The sequence below is a fragment of the Monodelphis domestica genome, chromosome 1 (assembly GCF_027887165.1).
Source record: "Monodelphis domestica isolate mMonDom1 chromosome 1, mMonDom1.pri, whole genome shotgun sequence".
NCBI lineage: Eukaryota > Metazoa > Chordata > Mammalia > Didelphimorphia > Didelphidae > Monodelphis > Monodelphis domestica.
Genome location: NC_077227.1, coordinates 34,608,178 through 34,635,504, shown reverse-complemented (window position 1 = coordinate 34,635,504; position 27,327 = coordinate 34,608,178). Strand labels below are relative to the sequence as shown.

Sequence of the window (27,327 nt, the reverse complement as noted above, 5' to 3'; positions counted from 1 at the left end):
TTATAGTATTTCACAGAAAGGGTAGAAACATTCCCAAACTGGCATAAATAGTATATATGTGGCAAGAACAATATTTGAACCTATCAAGATATATGGCATCAAACACCACATCATAATTAAAATGTGTAATAGAAGATAAAATCAATATTTAGCTGACACATACAGAAGAAAACTTAAATGATATTGTCCAATTAAAGGCAATAAAAGAACATGCAGAAATGAATTCAGAAATAAAAGAATATCAGAAATTCCAAATTTCCTTAATCAACAGTTTTAAATATAACTTTAAAATTTAAGGTAATACAAAGAATCAAAAAGAGTGCAAAGGACAAATTCAACAATACTACATCAATGGAAAACTTCACTACAGAAGATTCTCGAAAAGTAAAGAAATCAGATGAAAGAACTTCCAAGAGAGAATATGGAAGATTTCTGGTGGTTTATGTTTTCAAGAAGTTCAACATATCAAAAATGCAAGTTGGATTAAATGAGAAATGGAAAGCATGGGCACCATTAATATAATGAACAGAATGGAGGTGACTGACATACTAGTCTCCTAGTAAATCTGGAAAGTCAGGAGCCAGAGAAGATGAACAATTATTGGCTCAAAACTTTCATAGTGGTGCCTGAATAGTACAAACAAGGCTTTCTTTTTTTTTTTCAGCCACCTTTCAGACATAAAAGGGTTCCACCCTTTCTTAATGGAATATACCACATATCTATTACAACAGAATGAGAACACCAGCAACCCCTCCAAACCAATTCTGTGCTTCTGTACTTTATGCAAATCATTTGTGATTATGTCATCAAAGAAAATCTGAAAATAGTTTTAGGAAAATATATTGGTTAAGGAGAAAAAAGATGTGCTAGAAATCCCCAGGGATAAAAAAGCATAACTTATCATTTTAGTAATTAGTGAACAAGCCAACTAAAAGCACTAGTTTATATATATGCATACATACATACATGCACTGCCTTTGTTGATTAAGACAAACAAAGCCTTTGTCTCAGCTTGGTGTATGTGACTGATACATATCAAGCATACAAATAAACGCAAACATACACTGTAGTTGGCAGTACATAGGAAAGCTGAAAATTCATGGATATAATATGCTGAAGCTTTACTATAATTATTTCAACTAACTTTTTAGTTCAACTTTTAGGGTTTTCTAGAACTTGAACTACAACTTTCTTTCTGGCTACTTACTGAATTTTTCTTTAAACTGTAAGTTTTGGATTTTGGCTATGACATACTTGATGGTTTTCATTTCAGCATTTCTTTCAGAAGGTAACAAGTGTTTTCACATATAATTTCCTGAAATACTGTATTCAGATCCTGGGGGTGGGTTTTTTTGGTAGTTTAATAACTTTTAGATGAGCTTTTCTTGAACTGTTTCCCAAGTTGTTTTGGATAGGAGATATCCTGTATGTTCAGTATTTTGCTTTTGCTTTAAGATTTCCTTTTGTCTCATGGAGTTAATGATATCTGTTTGATTTTTTCTCCAATTTTTTTAAAGTCTATGAATTCTCTTGATTCTCTTGTCTACAGCTTCATTTCATTGATAATATTCTTTGTGATTGGCTTTTATCTCTTCTAAGAATTCTAATAGATTCTGTGGATAATAATAATAATAATAGCTAGCATTTCTATAGTGCTTACAAAATGCTTTATATACCACTTCTATGTGAGTCACCATCTATAATCAAAATGGAATTCTTTCCTTCCCCTGTTCTCCTGCTTATTCATATTCATAGCTTTATTTGCTGAATAGGGACTTTTTGTTGGGGTCAGGTTCAAAATGCTCCATCCACTTGGATGGGATTATGGATCTCTGATCAGTCTGGATGTGTATCATGTAGGGCCTTATTGCTGGCACTCCCTTCCATTTGTTTACTCCACACAAAGCCAAATTTGCCCATATCCTGCAAATCAAGGGCACTGAAATCATGTCAGTTGCCACACAGTTTCTAAACTCCTAGAGCATACAGAGTAACTATTTCTTTCTTGGTCAGGACTTTTCCATTTTACTGGACCCCAGTTTTACATTCAGGCCCAGAGCTCTGTGGGTACTCATCTGCTCTGAGGACTCATTCCTGGAAGCCTGTAAAAGTTCCTGTTTCCAGGGATCTTTGATCACACTCTGGCAGTTCCTGGCTGAAGCTCACTTAGCTTGTGGGGGCAGAAGTTCTCTCAGTACTACTCTTGCCTCATCCTAACTCCTTTTCCTGTACCACTCTCTTCACTAGCAGCCTTTTGGGTATCTCCTTTTGCCAACAAAAGCTAGAAAATGTTACTTGCTGTGTTTTTCTTTATTTCTTAATAATTATATTATAAATTTATTTCTTAATAATTATTTAGTTAGTGCACTGGAAAACAGACATGGAAACTGGTCTGTTCTGCTCTTTATCATGTCACCATATTGATCAGAAGTTGACAAACATTCTTACAGCATGAACAAAAAATGGGTCAAAAACCTAAGGAAATATTTTTAGAATAAGCAAAATCACATCATCAAGCAGTTGTAAAATGCTATCTTAGACACGTTAGATTTACCAAATGTAAATGAAAGTGGATTACCTCTAGATGGACACTATGGAATAATTAAAATCTGAGAGTTGAATCCAATGGTCTGCCTAGAGTGATATCTATATGAACTCAGTTCACATGTCAATGAGGAACAGTAAAGAAATGATGTAGACATGCAGAATTATTTGTGGATAAGGAAAGATTAATGAGAGCAATTTAGGACCTGGTCACTGACACCAAAAAATCATAGAAGGGTTATTGGTTAGGAGTTCAAATTTAGAGATTAAATAAGGAAATGGTAGAGACATCAAAATATACCATTATAGGTTGTAAAAATTGTAGTACTTACTGAAAGTCTAACAAAATATGCCCTGGTTGCTAGAATTACATATCACAACTTTGTTCTTTCCTGGTCTGGCAGAGACCAAATCTCCATACAATAAGAAGACTTCAATATATTGTGGAAAACTCAACAATAAAACTAATCAAACCAGACTGATATTGCAAACTAAATTGTGGGCCACAGTTGGTAAGACATAACATTGGTTCATAAAAACTGAAGGCGGACACTTTCAACAGATATGGCTTCCCCATATAATTCAGCCACTAAATTATGGAGCTTTCAAAGCACATAGACAAAATTAAGAAGTTCAAAATCATATGAGAAGGGCCATGTTATCCCTGTCATGTTGATTCCTCTAGAGTTATACTTGGGATGATTTCAATGAGCCAAAAGGATGTTTGCTCTATTAATACTTTTAATTCAACTACAAAAAAGTTATTTTATATACCTATGCAGCAGAGAAGAAACTTGTCCCTGGGTAATTTGTCTGAACCCCATCAAATAAGTTGAGCAAGGGAAGGTAATGGTGATGATCATGATGATAATTCACAATTTCAAAGATTTAACATTTACAGATCATATTCTTCAAAATACCCATGAACTAGGTAGTTTGACTATTCTCACCCTATGAAGCAGATGAACAAACTTAAGCTAAAGGTAGTCTGTCTAGGTATAGGAGGTAGGACCCAAGTCTGCAGATTTTTTACTCCAACACAGAGATAAATGTAAAAGCCTGAACTCTATTTACAGAAAAATCAACTAGAAAAGACATGGTATGACAGGAAATAGAAGACATGGGAGTGGCATGACTTAGTTTCAAATATGTCAAAGCTGGAGTATGACAAGGTGTCTCAATTTGCTCTAGGCAGCAGAAGTCAGAAGAGTGGGTAAGAGTTACAAGGAGGTAGATTTTGGGTTAGTATTGGGGAAAGTTTGTTGTCATTCAATGCCAATTCAATGTGTCCAATTCTTCATGATACCATGGAACATTCACACAAGGCCCTTCTATCCTCCACTCTCTCCTGAAGTCTGTCCAAGCTCATGTGCATTTCTTTCCTGTGTGAATCTTAAAAATTTTCAGACCCTACTTCATAAGATTTGGTTAAGACCATTCCCCATTTAAACAATGAAGGTACTTGATCAGGAACTGGGAACTCTACTTCACCCATACTTAAGCATGCCTTAGGGGAAGATAAAGTTGTAAACTCCTTGCTGAACAATGAAAAATACTTAACCCATACTTATAGTAAGGCAAAAGTTCTTAAGCTGTGCCTATTTTTAGATCTAAAACAAAAGGGTGCTAAGTACCTATAAAGGTCAGGCAACTTGTAAACTTACATGGAGCAAAGAGGTAAGAACTTACTCAGAGATTTTAGTCTACTCAGGTGTGAACTTAATCAAAAGTTTAGTCTACTCAGGTGTGAATTAAGAATGGTCAGTCCTTTGGAAAACATCTACTGTGATTGGTAGATGCGAGAACTTAGGGGAGGTGACATAGGAGAAAATTTCCTTTAAAAGGAGGTCAAAAAGAGGTCTCTAGAGATTCAGCTGGGAAAAGCTGAATTGAAGGGCTTGGTGGCTGAACTTGATTGAGCTAGCTGAAGCTGAACTGGTGTCTCTCTGAACACTAGAATCTTGCTTGAGACAAATCTTGTGGTGAGTGGATAAAAGACTGACTGATCTCTCTCTTAAGGCTTAAAATCCTAGACTGATCTTGGCTGGCCTATCTCTTTTCTCATTGTTTCCTCTTACTCTCTCTTCCATTAATTCCTTATTTCTATTAATTAAAATCTCCATAAAACCCAGTTGATTTGGGTATATTTCATATTTGGGAATTTTTCCCTGGCGACCACTTTATTTTTAATATAAAAAAACATATCTCTGCGGTCACAGTTTAAGGCAAACCACTCTTTTTAACTGCCACAGTTTATGGCTTCAACTATTTTAATCATTACACCTGACACTATCTATCCATATCATTCTCTTCTGTCCCTTCTTCTTTTGCCTTTGATCTTTTCCAACATCAGGGTCTTTCCCAATTAATCTTGTCTTCTCATTATATGATCAGAGTATTTAAGCTTATTTCAATATTTATCCTTTCAATCAAAAATCTGAATTAATTTATTTAAGATTTGACTGATGTGACTTGTTTGGTGTTATTTAAGACTTGACTGATGTGTCCAAAGGATTCTCAAAAGTTTTTTTCTTCTTCTTTCTTCAGCACCACAATTAGAAAGGGTTGACTCTATCGTGTATAGCTTTCCTTCTAATCTAACTCTCACACCCATACATTTGCTAGTGAGAAAAAACCACAGCTCTGTCTAAAAAGATCTTTGTCAGCAAGGTCATGTCCCTGCTTTTAGTATACTGTCCAGATTTGACATACCTTTCCTTTCAAGGACCAAGTGTCTTTTAATTCTCATGGCTGCTGTCACCATTATAGTGATCACTGAAGCCAAAAATATAAAATTTGACATTGTTTCCATTTCTATTCCTTTTGTATGCTAAAAGATATAGGACCAGTTGCCATGATCTTAGCTTTTTTGATGTTAAGTTTCAAGCCAGCTTTGACACTCTCCTCTTTCACCCTCATAAAGAGGTTTCGTAATTCTTCTTTATTTTCTGTCATCAAAGTGTTATATCTGAATTTCTGAGAATGTTGAGATTTCTCCTGCAACCTTAATCCTGGCTTCTGTTTTATCCAGCCTGGCATTTCCCACAATGTTGAATAAAGTGATAACTGACGGCCTTGTCATAACTCCTTTCCTAATCTTAAGCCAACAAGTGTTCTGTGTTTGGTTCTAACTGTTATTTTTTGGCCTGAACACAGGTTCCTCAGTAGACAAGGAAGATGATCTGGTGTTCCCATTTCTTTGAAGACTTGCCTCATTTTGCTGTGATCCACACAGTAGAAAAACATCTGCTTCTGCTTCATTGCCTATACTAAAGCATTTTGCCCCAAGGTGGAAACTCAGGGCCAACTTGAAAATGGTATATAAGTAGTCTTAAACGGCACTGAGATCCCTGTCAAAGGAAAGACTGATGAAGGGCATGAGATACTAACTTATTAAGGATTTTGGTAATTTTGGTAAGGTTGGACCAGAATATCTCATCTGAAGATCTTGTCAAAATCTAAGAGTTTATATTTTTAAAAATTGGATCAGCCCTTAAAGATATTATATAGTCCAGGTGAAACCAAATTGGTGAAGTAAAAGTCAGTAAAAGTAAAAGTTAAAAAAAAAAAAGAATTAAAGTAAGCTATACCTGCCCACCCCTCAAAAAAGACCTCTTCCAAACAGATCTAGAAAATGCAGACTGTGGCCTAACAGAGAAATCCAAGACAGTCACATTTTCAGCTCGCTTCAGTATAGAAAATCAGATAGAACTTTATTGGCATGGGAGTCAGGTTGTGGCAACTAGGCCAGAAGCATTCCAGAGGACCCAGGCCCTTACTGTTTTAAAAAAAATTTTTTTTAAAGAGAGGGAAGGGAAAGGAAGGGATTTATCCCCAAAGGAAGGTTTGAACCCCAAGGTATGGAGAGGGAGGGAAAGAAAGGAGAACCCCCCTTTTCACAAAGAGGGGTTCAGGGGAGACAGCAGATATAATGGGTTGGCTCAGAGAGGAGAGGGGATTTGAAGATTTCCCCCCCTTCTGTCTTTCCTCCTTAGCTAAAGCTGCTCTCCCCAATACACTCTTGTCCCTCTTATCCCCCCTCTACTACTTGAGACCCAAAGGTCTCCCCTAGATCTGTTCCCTCACACTCAGCTTGGGGAACAGATAACTTTTAATGTTAACTCACTCAAAAGGAATAATGGGTGGGGGATAATGGGAAAAGGAAAGTGGGAGAAAGGGGGTCCCTGTCTCTAAACCCTTTTCCTTTCTCCTCAAGTTTGGGGGAACTCGGGCTTTGGCAGCCTGAGCTCCCCTTAGAAAAAGTCAGGTTGACTCACCCCTGGGCAACAGGAGCTGAGGTAAAGTCTGCTCAGGTTTCTCTTCAAAAAGTCACTTCAATTAAGAAGTGTTGGGGGGGAAAATTTCCAGTCACCAACAGGAAAAATGGGTAACCCTCAGGAGAAAGTCTTTATCCACCTTCTCTCTTTGACATCTCAAGACGGAGAGCCCCTCACAGCTCTCCTCACCAGAGTCTTCTCTCCTCAAGAAATTCACTCCTGGGGCCCCTCCCCCATCAAGGTGATCAATTTCACATACTCTTCAGTCTGGCACTTTTTCTCTAGTGCCAGCATCTATCACATTACCAAGGCATCCCCAAATCGACACCAGGCCACGTCAACTGGCTCAGATGCCAAACACGAACTTTGTACCCACTACCCAATTCTGGATGACAGATTCAAGGGGAAGGGAGGAGTTGTCACTTCTGCGTATGGAAGCACTGGGCACTGTACCCAGAAATGTCAAAGTTCAGAACAGTCAGAAGCTAGGAAAAACCAGGACGAGCACTTCAGATCAAAAGGGAGGCTGTATTTCCATTGCCCTAAATCAGGCACTGAGCTCAGCAGCAGTTTTCTATTCCTTAGACCCAAAGCCAAATAAGGAACTTGCAGAACTCAGACCAGATGGGAACAAACAGACTTTACTCTTATCACACCACTCTAGGAGCAAAGAAAGCTAGCAAGTCCCCAGCCCAAGTTGTCTCTGGGATCCTGAAGCAGTACAACACCCAATTACTGAAGAAAGCTGGAATAGGAACAGCCCAGATCCTCCCTGCACAAGTGCACAGAGCCTGATTCTAATACCAAGTTAGGGTTCAGAAATCAGGCTGAAGAAATGAGCTGACAAAAAAAGAACCCACCATGAAAAGCCATCATTTTGACAAAGATGCACAAAAAACATCCTCAGAAGAAGAAAATGGCTCTAAAACAACCATAAGCAAAGCCTTAAAAATAAAGCATAGTATAAGCATAAATTCAAATTCCTTGAAGAGAAGAAGAAACTGAGTTTAAAGAGTTAAAAAGTATTTCAATTAAATGAGAGTGCTGAAGGAGAAAGAAGAGTTTGATACAATGAAACCTCGCCTAAGCAACAAACACCCTGAAAATTAGAATGAATGGATCAAACAGAAGTCAACAGCTCCATAAAACAAGATGAAATAGTAATGTCAAAAAACTGAAAGAAAAAAAAGGAAAAAATTTATAGTGTTTTGTAACAAAAAAACTGGAAAAAATAACAAAAAGAAAAAATGTAAAAATCATTGTGACTGTAAAGAGCTTACACACTGAACTTTAGAAGAAAACTGCCCAGATCTCTTAATACTAGAGGGGCAAATGGAAATAGAATCCTCCAATTATCTTCTAAAAGATTTCACCAAATGAAAACTTCCAGGAACATTACAGCCAAAATCCAGAGCTTATAGATTAAGAAAAAAATACAGCAAGAAGCCAGAAAGAAAGAAAAAAAAACCCAAGTAATGAGCAGCCATGATTAGCCTCACACATGATTATCATCCACAATACTAAAAAGGAGAGATTTTGGAATCCAGCCAGTTGTGGCTAAATGTAAGTTGTCCTTTCTTCATGACATGGCCTTTCCATGGCTCTGAAGCTCACACTAGACAGGCTTCAGTGCCTAGAACGGAAGACCTCCCTGTAGGGGGCTGTACAAGAGCTGTAACTATTGCCACCTGCTCGGAGCCAAAGCAGGAGCTGAAGCCCAGGTAGCTCAAGGTCCTGCTGCCAGCTAGTAAGGAAGTCAAATTTGTAGAATTCGAATTTAGGGAAAGTAAGAACTTTCTGTATGATATTCTAGAAGGCAAAGAATATAGGTTTATACCAAGGAATACCTTAACAAGAAAAACTGAGTATAATTATAAGGGGGGAGGGGTTGACTTTTAATGAAACAGAAAGCTTTGAAACATTGCTGATAAAAAGAGCTTTGGAGAAACTTCAAAAAAAAGGTAAAATGCTAATAAGCAAAAATAAAAGACTAAACGAAGATATGTTTCATTAACAAGTCTTATTTCTCCATTTAAATAAGTAGAGATAATTCATAGTTCACAACTGAATCCTATCACCATCAGGGGTCCCAGAGGGAATCTAATTAAACAGAAGGCCCCAGAGTAGTTCTATCTTGTCCTGATGATAGTGAGAGAAGAAAGGAAAGAATGGAGGAAAGAAATAAAAGGAAGGTTAGGGAAAATTCTCTCACAAAAATCAGCATATACAAGTAGACATTTACACAAAGAGGAAGGGGTGGTAAGAACTGGCTGACCACTGAACCTCATGCTCGTCTAAACTGGTCAAAGAAGGGAAGACTATACATACAACTGTGTACAAAATACTTCTCACTAAGCAGGGAAATGGGAGAAGGTGGGATTAGTGGGAGGTTGTTTAAAGAAACAATTACTCTTAAGTCAGTAATTAGATCTATGGGAGGTGATGAAATCAAGTGAATTAGAAGAGAGGGAGAAGAGAAGATGTTGGGGGCGGGGGTCACCAATCTGTTGGAGGAGATGGGATGGAAAGGGCAGGGTGAAGAACCACCTTAGTTAGCCTTGGTAAGGGAGTGAGGCTATCTCTGTCGTGGGAGAGGAGTAAAGGAGAGAGGGACAGAAGGCATCTAAGTGACATGAGATGAAGGAGAAGTCCTGGTGAATGGTCTTGGCTTTTTCTATAAGAAGAGGGCCCAGCACAGGATTGTTAAGGATACCTGTTGTTAGAGGGCATGATCTGAAGGAAAATGCAGCCAAGGAGATGGAGGGGGGAAAGGCTGACCTGTGGCCTCTGAAAGCAATAAAATACTATTTTGCTGTAAGAAAATAAGACAGAAGTTATAGAAAAACCTGGGAAGTACAAGTAATTATTGGTAAAGAATAAAGTGAGCAGAACTAGAAATAATACTATTAAAGCAATGCTGTAAAAATAAATGATACCAAATGAGTAATGGAAATGATTCTAGAGAATCTATAATGAGAGTGGAGGGGAGAAAGACATGGACAAAATAGGAATCTGTTTTGTTTAACTATACTTATAAGTTTTTCCTTTTTTTCCCCATGGGGGAAGGTGAATGGATTGAAAGGAAGAAGATAAATGTTAGATAATAAAAAGAATAAAATTGAATTTTAAAAAAGGAAGTATTCATGTTAGCGCTTGCCTTTAAAAATGATCTACTTAAACTCTGCAGATAATTGTATTTATTCTGTATATACCTATAAAAGTACTTCTTTTTCCCCTCATTGGAATGTAAGCTTGCTCTGAATAAGAATTTTTTCCTTCACTAACTCTGTATGCCAAGTGCCTAGCACAGTACCTGGCACATAGTAGTTGTTTAATAAATGGTTTTTGACTAAAGACAAAAAAAAGGGGGAAAGGAAAAAAGGACAATATGAAATACTTGGGAGTCTACCTGCCAATAAAAACCCAAGAACTATATGAACACAATTGCAAAACACTTTTCATACAAATAAAGTCAGATCTAAATAACTGGGAAAATGTTCATTACTCAGATGAAGGCCAAGCCACTATAATAAAAATGACAATTCTACCTACATTAATTTTCTTACTTAGTGCCATACAAATCAAACTGCCAAAAAATTGCTATATAGAGCTGGAAAATAAATAGTAAAATTTATCTGAAAGAACAAAAGATCAAGAATATCAAGGGAATTAAACATGAAGGAAAGTTGCCTCACAGTACTAGATCTCTATCATCAAGCAGTAATCATCAAAACATTCTGATTCTGGTTAAACAGATTGGTGGATCAGTGGAATAGATTAGGTACATAATACACAGTAGTAAATGACCATAGTAGTCTAATGCTTGATAAACCCAAAGATCCCAGGTTTTGGGACAAAAACACACTATTCGATAAAAACTTCTGGGAAAACTGGAAAACAGTATGGCTATTTACTCCATCCCCTCCAATGTGTATAGACATAGGTATAGACCAAATCCTACACTATATACAAAGATAAGATCAAAAAAAGGAACACAATTTAAACATAAAGTGTGATACCATGATCAAATTAGGGAACATGCAATAGTTTAACTATCAGATCTATAGCTAAGGGAAGAATTTATGACCAAACGAGATAAAAAACATTATGGCATGCAAAATGGATAATTTTGATGATATTAAATTTAAAAGATTTTGCACAAACAAAACCAATACAACCAAGATTAGAAGGGAAGCAGAGAACTGAAGGAAAAATTTTTACAAGTTCTCTGATAAAGGCATCTGCTTCTCAAATATGTACAGAAATGAATCAAATTTATACGAATACAAGTCATCCCCCAATTGGTAAATGATCAAAGGATATGAACTAGCATGTTTCGGATAAAGAAATGAGAGATATAGTCATAAGAAAAAAAGTTCTAAATCATTATTGATTAGAGAAATGCAAACTAAAACAACTCTGAGGTACCACCTCACACGAAGAAAGAAAAGAAGAATGACACACATTGGAGGGAAGGGGGTAAAATTAGGGCAATTGTGTTCTGATTCAACCATTCTGGAGAGCAATTTGGAACTATACCCTGAAGATTATAAAACTATTATATATCCTTTCATCCATCAATACCACTACTAGAACTGTATTCCAAATAATTTTTTTTAAATGGACAGTTGAAAATATTTGTACAAAAATACAGTAGCTCTTTATGTGGTCAAAAAGATTGGAAATTGAATGGCTATCCATCAACAAATTGGGGTATATCATTGTACTGGAATACTATTGGGCCATAAGAAATGATGAATGGGATGAGTTCAGAAAAACCTGGAAAGATCTACAAGAATTAATGAACAGTAAAATGAGAAGAACCAGAACCAGCAATACTGTATGATGAACAATTTGGAATGATTTATTCTCAGTAATATCATCATCTAAGAAAATTCCAAAGGATTCATGATGAAAAATGTTATCCATCTCCACAGAAAGAACTGTTATAGTCTGAATTGAGGCAAACAATTTTCCTTGTTTTTTTTCTGGCTTGTTTTATGAGTCTTCTTCCTCAACATGAATAATTACATAATTACACATGTTTAACCTAGATCAAACTGCTTAGCATCTTGAGGGGCAGGGGGAGAAGAGGACTAAGGACTGGGGACTTTAAATTTTAGAAAAGATATGTAAAAACTGTTATTACATGTAATTGGGGGAGGGGGAAATTATTTTTAAAATTCCCCCTGCCTCCCCCAAAAGAGAGAAAAAGGGATGGGGCTAGTAATTTCATTGGTATACAGAACATCCAGATAAGAAAATTCTCAATACTGATATAGGTTGGAGCCTTCTCTGTTTTTTCGAATCTTAGTTGTCCTGTGCTCGCTGAGAGGTATGACTTGGCTTTGGGGCCAATGTTATATCCATTATACCAAGATGCTTTTGGCCCATAATAATAATGCTGAAAATTTTATTTACAACATTTTAAAGCTTATAAAAAGCAAGATAAAGGAGCAGAAAGATAGTTGACAAGGAGCAAAGACTTGGATTCAAATATTTCTGACACACATCACTGATGAGGTTTTGAACAAATTATGCAGTTTTTCAGTGTGGGAGACCACTCTCTAAGACTATGAGCTCTGACTTCCCATGGAGAACTGATACCATACTATTTGCTTTCTCAATGGGTAGGGGAATGGCTGGAGGGAGAGAAAGAAATTGAAACTAAAAATTTTAAGAATGGATAATAAAATTAACTACATATCTTTTTGTAAACGACTACGAGTAGGGGGACTTATTATACAGGACTAGGAGTGGAAATACACAGCTCTTAATCATAACTCTGAATGGGAATGGAATGAACTCACCCATAAAATTCAACCAAATACTAGAGTGGATTAGAAACCAAAATCCTACAATACGCTGTCTACAAGAAACATACACGAGAAAGGTAGACACACATAGGGTAAAAGTAAATGGATGGAGTCAAATATATTGGGCATCAACTGAGAAAAAGAAGGCAGTAGTCTCAATCATGATATCTGAAAAAGCCAAAGTAAAAACAGATCTAGTCAAAACAGATAGGAAAGGTAATTACATCCTAATTAAAAGTAGTATAGACAATGAGGAAATATCAGTACTCAACATGTATGCACCAAATGGTATAGCATCCGAATTTCTAAAGGAGAAACTAGTGGAGCTCAAAGATGAAATAGACAGGAAAATTATACTAGTGGGAGACCTGAACGTTCCTCTATTCGAACTAGATAAATCAAACAAAAAAAAAGATAAGAGAAGTAAATGAAATCGTAGAAAAATTAGTTAGTAGATATGTGGAGAAAAATAAATAGGGACAAAAAGGAATACACTGTCTTTTCAGTAGCAAATGGTCTATTCACAAAGATTGACCATGTACTTGGGCATAAAAACATTGCAAACAAGTACAAAAGAGCAGAAGAAATGAATGAAGACCTTCTCAGATCACAATTCAATGAAAATAATAATTAGAAAGGACACATGGAGAGGCAAATCAAAAATTAATTGGAAATTAAATAATACAATTCTCCTAAATCAGTTAAAGAACAAATCATAGAAACAATAATTTTATTGAAGAAAATTACAATGATGAGACATCCTTTCAAAATCTATGGGATGCAGCCAAAGCAGTACTCAGGTGGAAGTTTATATACTTGAGTTCATATATTAACAAAACAGAGACGGCAGAGGTCAATGAATTGGGAATGCAAATTTAAAAAACTAGAAAGTGAACAAAAATAAAAATCCTCCGATGAAAAGTAAATTAGAGAACCTAAAAATCAAAGAAGAAATTAATAAAATTGAAAGTCAAAGAACTATTGATTTAATAAATAAGACTAGAAGCTGGTATTTTGAAAAAACAAAGAAAATAGACAAAGTAATTGTCAATCTAATTTTTTTAAAAATGAAAGAAGAAAACCAAACCAACAGTATCAAAGATGAAAAGGGAGACCTCACCTCTAATGAAGAGGAAATTGAGGCAATCATTAAAAACTATTATGTCCAATTATATGGCAATAAACATGGCAATCTAGGTGATCTGGATGAATATTTACAAAAAATATAAATTGCCTAGATTAACAGAAGAAGAAATAGAATACTTAAACAACCCCATATCAGAAAAAGAAATTGAACAAGCCATCAAAGAACTCCCTAAGAAAAAATCCCCAGGATCAGATGGATTCACAAATGAATTCTATCAAACATTCATAGAACAACTAATCTGAATATTATACAAACTATTTGACAGAATAAGCAAAGAAGGAGTTCTACCAAATTCCTTTTTATGACACAAATATGGTTCTGATTCCAAAGCCAGACAGGTCAAAAATGGAGAAAGAAAACTACAGACCATCTCCTTAATGAACAAAGAAAACTCTTAACTAGCATACTAGCCAAAAGACTCTAGCAAGTGACCATGAGGGTTATTCATTATGACCAGGTGGGATTTATACCAGGAATGCAAGGATGGTTCAATATTAGGAAAACCATCCACATAATTGACCATATTAACAAGCAAACTGACAAAAATCACATGATTATCTCAACAGATGCAGAAAAAGCCTTTGACAAAATACAACACTCATTCCTATTGAAAACACTAGAAAGCATGGGAATAGAAGGGCCTTTCCGAAAAATAATAAACAGTATATATCTAAAACCATCAGCCAACATCATCTGCAATGGGGATAAACTAGAAACCTTCCCAATAAGATCAGGAGTAAAACAAGGATGTCCATTATAACCTCTATTATTTAACACTGTAATAGAAACATTGGCAGTATCAATTAGACAAGAAAAAGAAATTGAAGTTGTTAAAATAGGCAATGAGGAGACCAAGCTATCACTCTTTGCAGATATAATGGTCTACTTAAAGAATCCTAGAGAGTCAACAAAAAAGCTAGTAGAAATAATTAACAGCTTTAGCAAAGTTGCAGGATACAAAATAAACCAACATAAGTGATCAGCATTTCTATATATTTCCAACACATCTCAGCAGCAAGAATTAGAAAGATAAATTCCATTTAAAACCACCCTAGACAATATAAAATACTTAGGAATCTATCTGCCGAGACAAACACGGGAACTATATGAACACAACTACAAAACACTCTCCACACAATTAAAACTAGATCTAAACAATTGGAAAAACATAGATTGCTCATGGGTAGGAAGAGCTAACATAATAAAAATTACCATCCTACCCAAATTAATTTACTTATTTAGTGCCATACCCATTGAACAACCAAAAAACTTTTTTACTGAATTAGAAAAAAACATAACAAAGTTCATTTGAAAGAACAAAAGATCAAGGATATCCAAGGAAATCATGAAAAAAAAATGTGAAGGAAGGTGACCTTGCAGTCCCAGATCTCAAGCTATACTATAAAGCAGTGGTCATCAAAACAATATGCTACTGGCTAAGAGACAGAAAGGAGGATCAGTGGAATAGACTTGGGGTAAGTGACCTCAGCAAGACAGTCAATGATAAGCCCAAAGATCCCAGCTTTTGGGACAAAAATCCACTATTTGATAAAAACTGCTAGGAAAATTGGAAGACAGTATGGGAGAGATTAGGTTTGGATCAACATCTCACACCCTACACCAAGATGAACTCAGAATTGGCCAATGACTTGAATATAAAGAAGGAAACTATAAGTAAATTAGATGAACACAGAATAATATACAGGTCAGAGCTTTGGGAAAGGAAAGATTTTAAGATCAAGCAAGAGTTAGAAAAAAATCACAAGATGTAAAATCAATAATTTTGTACATTAAATTAAAAGGTTTTGTACAAACAAAAACAATGCAACCAAAATTAGAAGGAAAGCAACAAATTGGGAAACAATCTTCATAACAAAAACCTCTGACAAAGGTCTAATTACTCAAATTTGCGAAGAACTAAACCAATTGTACAAAAAAATCAAGGCATTCTCCAATTGATAAATGGTCAAGGAACATGAATAGCAATTTTCAGTTAAGGAAATAAAAACTATTAATAAGCACATGAAAAAGTGTTCTAAATCTCTTATAATCAGAGTGATGCAAACCAAAACAACTCTAAGAGGTATCACCTCATACCTAGAAGATTGGCGAACATGACATCAAAGGAAAGGAAAAAATGCTGGAGGGGATGTGGCAAAGTTGGGACATTAATGGATTTCTGGTGGACTTATGAATTAATCCAACCATTCTGGAGGGCAATTTAGAATTATGCCCAAAGGGCGATAAAAGACATGTCTGCCCTTTGATCCAGTCATAGCACTGCTGGGTTTATACCCCAAAGAGATAAGGAAAAAGACCTGTACACTAATATTTATAGCTGTGCTCTTTGTGGTGGCAAAAAATTGGAAAATGAGGGGATGCCCTTCAATTGGGGAATGACTGAACAAATTGTGGTATATGTTGCTGATGGAATACTATTATGCTCAAAGGAATAATGAAATGGAGGAATTCCATGTAAACTGGAATGACCTCTAGGAAGTGATACAAAGTGACAGGAGCAGAACCAGGAGAATGTTGTACACAGAGACTGATGTTGTACAATCAAATGTAATAGACTTCTCCATTGGTGGCAGTGCAGTGATCCTGAACGACTTGGAGGGACTTAGGAGAAAGAACACTATCCACATTCAGAGGAAAAACTGTGGGAATAGAAACACAGAAGAAAAACAACTGCTTGATTACATGGGTTGATGAGGATATGATTGGGGATGTGGACCCTAAAGGAAAAGTCCTAGTGCAAACATCAACAACATGGAAATAGGATCTGATCAAGGACACATGCAAAAACCAGGGGAATTGCATGTCAGCTATGGGAAAGGTTGAGGGAAGGGGAGGGAGGGAAATAATATGATTCTTGTAACCAAGGAATAATGTTCAAAATTGACTAAATAAAATTGACAAAAAACAAAACAACAAGGAAACCACATTTATTAAGTGTGTAATTATGAGCCAGGCCCTACAAGCCGCAGAGATTTGATTTGAGGTCTTTCACTGTGCTTTTTGCAGGCCCATGAATAACTAAAGGCACCCAGAATTCACCATCATGAAGAAGTCATTATCAGGAAAAACCAACAATCAATACCTAGAGACTTTTTGTGCTGTGAAGCAAAAATCATTGGCACACAGCAGCACCTCACCTGAGCTGCCTCATCTCTGAGAGAGGGCGGTCTCACTCCATTCAGAGATGCCACGCCATTGCCAGTTTAGTGGTAGCAGGCTATAGCCCCAGGGCTCTAGCACTCAAGTCACTAAACCGTCCTGTGCCCAGAATCATAGCAGAAATGAAAATTAACAGAAAGTATAGTGTGCTCCCCATGCCAGGGGCTGTGATACACCCCCCCAACTACGAGGCTCCAATGTGGAGGTAGGGATGCGGTAGCTTTCAAAGAAGCAGAGGTGTCTGCAGGAGGGAAAGGCTTGTTAAAGTCTGAACGACAGAGAGGCCAGAGAAGAAAATAATGAGTTCCATTTTGAGATGACATATTGCCTTTCAGTTGCCTATCAGACTTCCAGGGAAAGAAGCCTGCAGGCAGTTGGTGCTAAAGGGCAGGAGTTCATGGAAGCAGGATTGAAACTTGAAACATTAGTAAGATTTAAGCAGACAAGAATGGAGGCACATTCTAGGCACAAAGAGTGGTGCAAATAAAGGCAGTTAATAGGTAAATTCGGCCTTTTCACAATAGGATTATGTGATCAGTTTGAGGTTAATATACTCATCATATAGGGGAACAGTATATATACTAATTTAAGGTTGTATAAATTTTTACAAGCTAGACTAAGGTAAAGAAAACTAAATTTGGGGTGAGAAAACTGGAGTTTAAATGGTGACCCTATGACTTGTTATTTTGCTGACTCTGGATAATATTTTTTTGCTTTTTTTTAAAGGTCTTAGTTCCTTCACCTGTAAAATTAGGGACTTAGTTAAAAGTTATGGCCAGTTGTATAGCAACTCTAATTGCCTAAAGGCTTATTCGTTTCTCTCTTTCCTTCCTTCTCTTCCTTCCTTCCTTCCTTCCTTCCTTCCTTCCTTCCTTCCTTCCTTCTCTTCCTTCCTTCTCTTCCTTCCTTCCTTCCTTCTCTTCCTTCCTTCCTTCCTTCCTTCCTTCCTTCCTTCCTTCCTTCCTTCCTTCCTTCCTTCCTTCCTTCCTTCCTTCCTTCCATAACCCTTTCCTTCTGGTTTAGAATCAATACTGTGTATTAGTTCCATGGCAAAAGAGCAGGTAAGAGTTGGCAATGAAGGTTAAGTGACTTGCCCAGGGTCACACAGCTAGTCACGTGAATCATTTCTTTAGTGCTCCATTGATTTTCCTCAGAATCAGTTAAAGGCAGTGGTCCAGAGCAGGCTCCATGCTCTTCCCTCATGCTTCTGCAATGCTGAGAACTTCCTTGTTTTCCAAGATGTGTCTGAGAGCTTAATGTTTCTACTTTTTTGTTCTTTCAGGTACCCAGGACATCATTCCCCAAGACCAGATGACCCAAGTTCAAGGAAGGCCATGAGACAGACTGTCTCCTTCTTTAGGGGCCTGTCACCTCCCTCTTAGTCACTTTTATTCTCATCTTTCCAGGATAATGATTGTTGCTCCTAGCATTTAAAACTAAAGGAAACCAGTCTATCTTCTTTTGGTCCTCTTAAGATTGTCACTTTTGCACCAAAGAACCATAGAATTAGACCTCTGGGAGCAGGATCCTGAAGTCACTTTAGATAGAGGAAACGTTACCTCTGGGGCAGCATGTGGAAGAGGAAAGGTCATGCAGGGGCAGAAGAGTGCAAGGAACAAGTTGCCTCCTTTTAGATCTGAGGGTCAGGAAGCAAGACAGAAGGTGCTTGGAGAGCAGAGAGGGACAAAGAAAGTACAAGACTTCAAAATACAGTAGTTGGCTTGGCTGGCTGAGGACTCTGAGGCATCCCCTTCACTTCACAAATGAGGAAACCAACGCCAAGTTTAAGACCCAGAACTGGACATTTTAGTATGTCTGATCTGGGACCTGCTCTGTCTGAGCTATGACTCACAGGCTTATAGACCCAGAGTCGCAGAGGTCTCAGACTCACTTGGTCCCAGCTATCACAAGAACTAAGCCTGAGAAGTGAGATCTAAACCCCCTCTGGGGACTCCAGAGCCAGAGCCAACCAAGGGACAATAGGAGAAGGAATAAGAAAGTCACTGAAATCTCAGGACATTTAGGTGACAAAGTCTATAATTATCTACCCCCTAAGGAAAGAGGGTAACCATGATTTTAATGAAAACAGCAAGTGAGAGGACAGTTAGAGTCAGGAAGAATGTCTAGCTGCCCCCCATTGAGGTCTAGAAACGAAAGGCAAACAGAATGATCACAGGGTAGATGGACTACATGAAATGAAATCTGGGCTACAAAAGCCTCCTTGAAGCTACTGGCTTTGTCTCTAATGGGGAGGTGAGCCCAATTCTCAAAAGCATTCATAAGCACACTGGTGCACTAAGCAGGAGGGAGAACAGAAAGGACCTTTCCCTTTGAAAGGTTCTCTTGCTTTCAGGCCTCTTGAGATCTGCATTTTTGTCATTAAGCAATGCTGTGGCATTCAGCAGGTTGGATCTCAGTGAACCTAAGGAAAGGCAGGATTTGCCACAATCTTGCTAAGTATCACATAGCAAATTATGACATGGGTCAAAGAAAAAAATTGGCTCCTCTAATTTCTGTCAAATAATAAACACTGCCAGCGATGCTGTTGCTTATTCAGGCTCATGAGACTCATGGCTGAATCTCTATTAAAATCTGGCAATGTTCTAAAAAAGTCAGGAAAGGCAATTGGAAAAATTCCATGTCAAGTCCATCTGCTTAAACTCTGTTTACTTCTGGTAACAGCATACACATGTCTAAAGTTACTGATAAACCACAGAAAACTTTAGTAATGCAGCTATTATCCAAAGTTAAAAACAGAATTTTTCTTTATCTAATAAGTAGAAAAATTACTATGAATATGCATCAAGTCTACTGGACCCTCCAAATAAATAAAACAGCATAAATAAATAAATGTAATAAAAAAGCAGAAAAGTCTTTAAATCTAAGAATTTCTGACAATATTAAGACATGAAGCAAACCCATTTTTCACCACAAAAGTGTCTTTGTTTTGTGCCATTTACTTTAAATTAAAACATTTTCCTTAAAGCATAAACAGACACATACACTGCTGGCATGCTTCTGATTTCTGGTTAGAATCAAAGGTTCACAGAGCTGGAAAGGATCTTAGAAATCACCTAGTTCAATACTCTTACATAATGAATAAGGAAACTGAGGCAGAGAGAGGGGAAATTATTTGATCAAGGACAGAAAAATACCCAAATTAGGACTATACCATAGATCTCCTGGTTCCCAGAACACAGCAGTCTCTATTGTAACATGGTTGTCTGACAATATTAGTAACTCCCTAAATTATTTGGGTGAATGATGAGTTCATATTTTCAAAAGTGGTTAGTCAACAAGAGCCAACTGTGTGCCCAGCATTGTGCTAGGCCCTGAAGAAATAAAGAAAAGGAAAAAAGCAGTCCCTGTTTTAAGAAACCCACAGTCAAATGAAGGAGACAACATACAAACAATTATGAACAAACAAGATACAGGATAAATGGGGTATAATCAAGAGAAAGAAGACTTCAGCATTAAGCGGGGATTGGGAGAGGATCCTTTACAAAGGTAGGACTTAAGCTGAGACTGAAAGGAAACTAGAAGGAAAAGATGAGATGGGAGAGAGATCCAGACATGAGAGATAGCTAGTGAAAACACTCAAGAGTGAGATGGAGTGTCTTTTGTGACCAGCAGCAGGGCAGCAAGAATCACTGGTTCTAAGAGTACACAGGGTCAGGGTATAAGAGGGCTTGGGTCGGGGTGGGAGAAAGAAAGAGAGAGAGAGAGAGAGAGAGAGAGAGAGAGAGAGAGAGAGAGAGAGAGAGAGAGAGAGAGAGAGAGAGAGAGAGAGAGAGAGAGAGAGAGAGAGAGAGAGTGTGTGTGTGTGTGTGTGTGTCAAAAACCAATTTGACAGGTGAATGGAGGAGGAACTCTATTGGGAAAAGAAATCAATCAACAAGTTATTTCAGTGGCACGAGAGAGGGAACAAGGGCCAGAGTGGTGGAAGTATCAGAGCCTAAAAAGGAGATGCATATTCTAGAGGTATCATGAAGGTAGAGATGACCAGAGCTTGAGACTGACTGACTATATGTGGGATGAGAGAGCGTGGAGGATGACTCCTGGGCTCCGAGGTTCCCTCAACAGGGAGAGGTAAGTTTGGAAGAGAGGAGGATTTGAACCTATCCATCTCATTTTCTCTGGCAAGTTGTCAACCCCACTCTCTCTCCAAATACTGCCCACAAATATGACTCTGCCTATTCTCAGAAAATGGTAACTAGACCATGTCATCTCTACTGATTCCCACTCTTACTAAACTTGAGTAATCTGTCACACTAGTTGCTTCTGTCTTCTCACACCACACTCAAGAGTGGAACTGAGAGAGGAGTCACCAAGGATCTTTAATTGCCCAATCTAATGGCTTCTTCTCAATTCTAATCCTTCTGGACTTCTCTGCAGCCTTTGACACTCCCAATCGCTCTTCTACTAAATGCTTTCAGCTCTCCAAGTTTTTGAGACACTTCACTTGGCTGCATCAGTGTCCTTTCTTCCATGACCTACCCACTAGCCATGGGTATCCACCAAAGCTCTGTCACGGGTCATCGTCTTCTCTCTCTGTACTACCTTCTTTGGCTGTCTGACCAGGGCCCGTGAGTTCTATTACAATTTCTGTACAAAAAATTCCCAGCTTTGTATATCCAGACCTAATCTCTTTTTCCCTCATCATCAATTCCTTTTGGAATCCTGAATTGGATGTTCCATAGGCACCTCAAACTCATTCTCTCCAAAACAGAACTCATTTCTCCAAAAAACCTTGCTAACTTTCCTATGACTCTTGAGGATACCAAGCATTAGTAACCTAGACTTTCAGCCTAGGTGTCATTCTTGCCTCTGTTCTCACATTTATTCCATACATTTGAACTATTTTCAGATCTTGGATTTTCATCTGTACACATCCCCTTCTCTCTACTCACACCACTTCCACACTGGTATAAGCCCCTCCCACACCAGGATTATTGCAATAAACCTTCTGGCTTGGTTCCTTTACTCAATTTCTTCCCCATTCCAATCTGTCCTCCCTTTCCAATCTGTCAAAATAGGTTTCCTAAAACACCAGCTTGGCCATGCCACCTCCTTAATTCAATTACTTTCAAGATCAAATACTACATCGTTCAAGTTCTCCAGAACTTGGTCTCTTCCTACCTTTCCAGTCTCTTTTTAGCAGAGTAATCTAGTATTTATAACATAGAAGGTGCTTAATATAGAACTGCTAATTGAATGACAGACCCACACCCACATCAGAAGGCAAGGGGGAATAATAGATCAATATCAAGATATATTTTAAAACATATAGGAGGGGGCAGCTGGGTACTTCAGTGGATTGAGAATCAGGCCTAGAGATGAGAGGTCCCAGGTTCAAATCTGGCTCAGACACTTCCCAGCTGTGTGATCCTGGGCAAGTCACTTAACCCCCATTGCCTAGCCCTCACCACTCTTCTGCCTTGGAACCAATACACAGTACTGATTCTAAGATGGAAGGTGAGGGTTTAAAAAAAATAAATAAAAATAAAAACATAGAGGAGTAAGTAATCAAGAATTAAGAAAAAAGTATAAGCATGGTCCTATAAGAATTTTATCAGAGGGCAGCTAAATGCTGGCTGAGAAACAAGAGATCCTGAGATCAAATCTAGTCTCAGACACTTCCTAGCCGTATGGTCTTAGGCAAGTCACTTAGCCCCCATTGCCTAATCCTTACTATTTTTCTGCATTGGAATTGGTACACAGTATTAATTCTAAGATGAAAGGTAAGAGTTTAAAAACAATAACAACAAAGGATGATCTCAGTAGTGTGCTGCCTTTCTAATAGCACTATTAGAAGGCAAGTGCTTGGAGCATTCTAAATTCTGTGAAAATAGAAGTTGTTAATATTCCATAATTTGATATAAAATTTCATTCTTAAACAAAGTACTGCTAATAAAGTTCTATTATATTTCAGTAGATGTCATTAATAAATAAACTAGGTATTATAAAAATGCTTCAATAAATCCAATATTCCCATTTGTTTTAAAAACTCTTTGGACTGAGCACAGCAAATACACAGAATATAGTAGGTACTTAATAAGTACTTAATGATTGATTGGTTGATAGTAACAGTTCATACAATCTTGTGGTCAGAGCTGCCTCAGGATTAGGGTTGGTTATTGTTAGAATACATAACAGAAGCTCTCAAAATTCAGTAATTTAAGTACCTGCTATTTACAAATCACTGGTCTAGGTGCTTGGGAAGATATAAAATTCCAATATTCCTGTATATCCTCTTGGAAGTACTATTTGAATAATATATAAATTAGTTGATCTCTTGTTGTGTGGCTTAAAAACAAGGACTATCTCTAAGCTTTTAGGATAACCACTTAGTTGGCATTTCTACTTATGTGATTTCTTCATGGTTTGAAATACATAGATATGAATTAAAACACCCTAAAAAACACCCTTAACCTCTACTTACTTATTTCCCATAACCAATTCCTCTACTCTAGCTCAGTGACACAGAGATAGTCATGCCTACAAATGCACCATGTTCATATTTATGACCTCCGAAGTTCTTTTATCTAATCAAGATCTGTAGTCAGAGTTCACCTTTCTGTCTCTCTTACAACCTGTAACTGTTTTTCATCCTCATTCCACCTACATTCTCTTAGATAAAAATTTCTATTTATATTCCACTGAAAAAAGTGGAAGCCACTCTCAGAAAGCTTCTTTTCTCCTTATCTCCCGCCCCCTGATGCCTGTCATTATCTCCTCTTTCACACCTGTTCCACATAAGGGGGGAGGCCCTACTCTGGCCAAGACAAACCTCTCTATATGCACAAGTGACCTTATTCTATCCCATCTTTTCCAGTGGAGTGTCCACCTCTATCATCCCCACTTTCTCACTTATTTGCTTTTCCCCCCTATAAAACCTTTACCTTCTGTCTTAGAATCAATACTGTGTATTGGTTCCGAGGCATAAGAGTAATAAAGGGCTAGGAAATGAGGGTTAAACAACGTGCCCAGGGTCGCACAGCTAGGAAATATCTGAGGCCAGATCTGAAGTCAAGAACACACATCTACAGGACTGGTTCTCAATATCCTGAACCACCTGGCTTCCCACCTCTCATCTATTTTCAGTCTTCCTTCATGTCCCAGCCAAAGTTCTGTCTTCTAATAGACTTACTTCTAGTTCCCTTCCTCTGTTAATTATTTCCAATTTATCTTGCATGCATCTTGCTTTACTCATTTGTTTCTATGTTGTCTCTTCTGTTGAACTTGAGATTTTAAAATATTTTAATTTTACAAATTTTGATTAATAGTAACTTTTAATTAATTGATTAAATTTTAATTAATTTAATGAATAGTTTGTTTTAATATTTTTAATTCCTAGTGCTTAGCGTAGTTTCTTACATTTATAGCTTCATAATTAATGCTGACTGACTCACTGACTATTTAGATTACTATCTTTGCAACTTTTACCAAGTGCTATTCTTTAAAAATTTTTTTTTAATTTTATTTTTTAAAATTTAAGCCCTTACCTTCTGTCTTGGAATCAATATTGTGTATGGGGGTCAAGTGACTTAAGTGCCCAGGGTCATAGCTGGGGAGTGTCTAAGGCCAGATTTGAACCTAGAACACCAAGTGCTATTCTTAATTCTTACAGTGGGGGGAAAAATCACCTTATGCTTACATATAGTTGAGGGTACCTCAATATATTAAAAAATCATTACTGAGTGTCCAATAAAAAAGCTAGAATGAATCTCAGGGTCAGCTTGTCCAACCCACACTCAAAGCATGAATATATTCTCTATAGCATTCCTGAGAACAAGGCAACCACGCTCTGATTAAAATCTTCAAGCCACTGGAAGAGGGGGAGAGGAAGAGAATGAGAATTTTTACTGGATCTAAGTGGTCTACAAATCTTATTTCACTTGATTCTCACAACAATACTATGAGGTAATTGCTATTATTATCCTTATTTTACAAAGTTTCCTGAGAGTAAGCAATTTGTAGAGGTCACTTGGCTAGTAAATGTCTGGGGTAGGATTTGAACTCTGATTTTCCTAACTCTAGGCCCAGACCTTTATCCTGTGCATCACCTCCTCAAGTTCCCTATTTGCCAACTTTCTTCCTCTGGACCTATGCTGCTCCTGAAAAGTTCTAATTGTTAGTTCAATGTTCTTTACATTGAGTTGAAATCTGACATCCTATAATTTCTATCCATTCCTTTCTTTCCTAATTCTGACCTCTAGGTTCCCATAATATCAGCTATATCCCTGTGAGATGGGTAGCCTTCCAAACATTTCTGGAGGGAGACACAGAGTCAGAGAGACAGATGAAGGAGAGATATCTCTAGATCCTTTATGTTGGATCTCATCATCTTAGGAAGAAAAGAACTGGGAAAATCTCTAATCATCCACAGTAAACAACCTTTATATCTAAGGCAGCATTGGAAAGGTCAAAGAATAATCCTGAAAACATCCCAACATGGCATATTATAGCTTCTATTTGAAAAGATCTTTATGATTTTTTCCCCAACTATATACATCCATTAGCAATCAACAAAACACATTTGGTTATTGACAAAACACATAAAACCTGAATTATCAAACTTGCAATGCAATATAATATTACAAAATAGAATTTTATTTTTCATTTTAATAAAACCTACAATAGCAGTGACAGGGGTATATATGCATAGACATGTAGAAACTGTAAACCTTAAAATTTCCCAGACCCTACTTTATAAGATTGGATTAAGACCATTCCCCATTTGGGCAGTGAACTCTACTTAAAGCAGGAATTTGAGAATTCTACTTTACCTACTTGGGTCTGCCCTAGGGGAAGATAAAGTTGTAAACTCTTTTCTGAACAATGAAAAGTACTTAAACCCATACTTTTCTTAAGCTAAGTACCTATAAAGGTCAAGCAACTTGTGAATTTACAAGGAACAAAGAACTGGAAAACTTACTCAGAGCTTTCCTGGTGTGAATTACTCAAAAATCCGCACCTTCTTTGGTGTGGACTAAGAATGGGTGGTCCTTTAGAAACATCTACAGTGATTGGTAGATGTAAGGACTTAGGGGAGGTGACAGAGGAGATTTTGCCCTTAAAAATAAGAGCTCAGAGAAGAGCTGGATCGGATTCTGAGGAGCTCCTCTGAGGGACTCTGTCCCTCTGGGGTAGGAGCTCTGGAGGCTCTTGAGAGAGGCCCTTTGAAGCAATCTCTGGCTGGAAGACTCTTTGAGGAAGGATGCTGGCCTGGTGTCACTAAAATCCTTGTTTAGTCAGACCTTGTGGTGAGTGTTAAAAAACTGACTGATTTCTCTTTTAAGACTCAGGTCTAGGCCATATTGGCTTTGAGGCCCTTCATACTTATTCCTTTCTTACTCTCTCTCTCTTTCTTTGATTACTCATTGTATTGTTAATTAAAATCTCTATAAAACCCAATTGACTTGGGTATTTGAATAATTGGGAATATTTCCCTGGTGACCACCTTATATTTGATTTAAAACCCAAGACACTGTAGTGAAACATATTTCTGCGGTCAAATTTACTCACCCACTCTTATATCTATCACAATTTATATCTTCCACTATTTTAAACACTACAGTTTAAGACCTCAACCATTTTAAATCTCACAAAACTAGTAACAGTCACTTACCTCTTTTTCCAAAATACGAGAGATTTCGCCCAGAGTTCGATCCAAAGCAGAAACCTTATTAACTGCCCATGAACCACTGTCCTGTATATGAAGTTGCTTTATAATGTCTTTAGCCAGTCTCTGTAGCCTTAAACATAAAATGGAAGAATTGGTATTTAGCTAAAGAAAAATAAAAAATTTTAATTTGTAGGAATTCTGAAACTCAAATGTATTTTGACGGGAAAATATAAGGAATAACCTATGTATAATTTAGTTTAACTACTCTATAAAAATGACAGGGTAAATGATGAACAAAGCCAGCCTACAGATAACTCCCAAATGTCTACCAGCAGACTGAATGCAGTAAATCATACTTCCAATATTCAAATAAGAGAATTCCCCAGTCATCATCATCAAGACAATAATTGCATCCTTGAGAGGAAGGAAAAAATTTAACTATTGTTATACTAGGTAAATTATGGAGTTCAACCAGCTCAACAATGTATCTCTGACAGACTAGCATTGCAGTATGGCAATGGACTTAAGAATATAAAAATATGGCATTGAATTCTGACTTTGGTGTTTACTATCTGAAGGACCCTTGGTCAAGAGGCAAATTACTTCTGTCCCATGAGGGACTTGGTAGAAATGACCCTTCTTCTCCCTCTAAATTATTGGGTCTCTTCTACAGCACTTTAAGGTTTAAAGGGCACTTTCCTCCAATGTACTCTTTTCTCCATTTTATAGATGAGA

General features: G+C 37.3%; 1 protein-coding gene across 13 annotated transcripts in view; it reads right to left on the bottom strand.

The window, feature by feature from the left end:
* SCAPER (S-phase cyclin A associated protein in the ER) overlaps positions 1-27,327 on the bottom strand; it is a 406,197-nt gene that overhangs the window by 180,425 nt on the left and 198,445 nt on the right. For all 13 annotated transcript variants that reach the window (XM_007477981.3, XM_007477982.3, XM_056796839.1 and 10 more), the window contains one exon: positions 26,596-26,722. In XM_007477981.3, the coding sequence (XP_007478043.2) occupies positions 26,596-26,722 (127 nt within the window). The remainder of the gene's footprint in view (positions 1-26,595; positions 26,723-27,327) is intronic.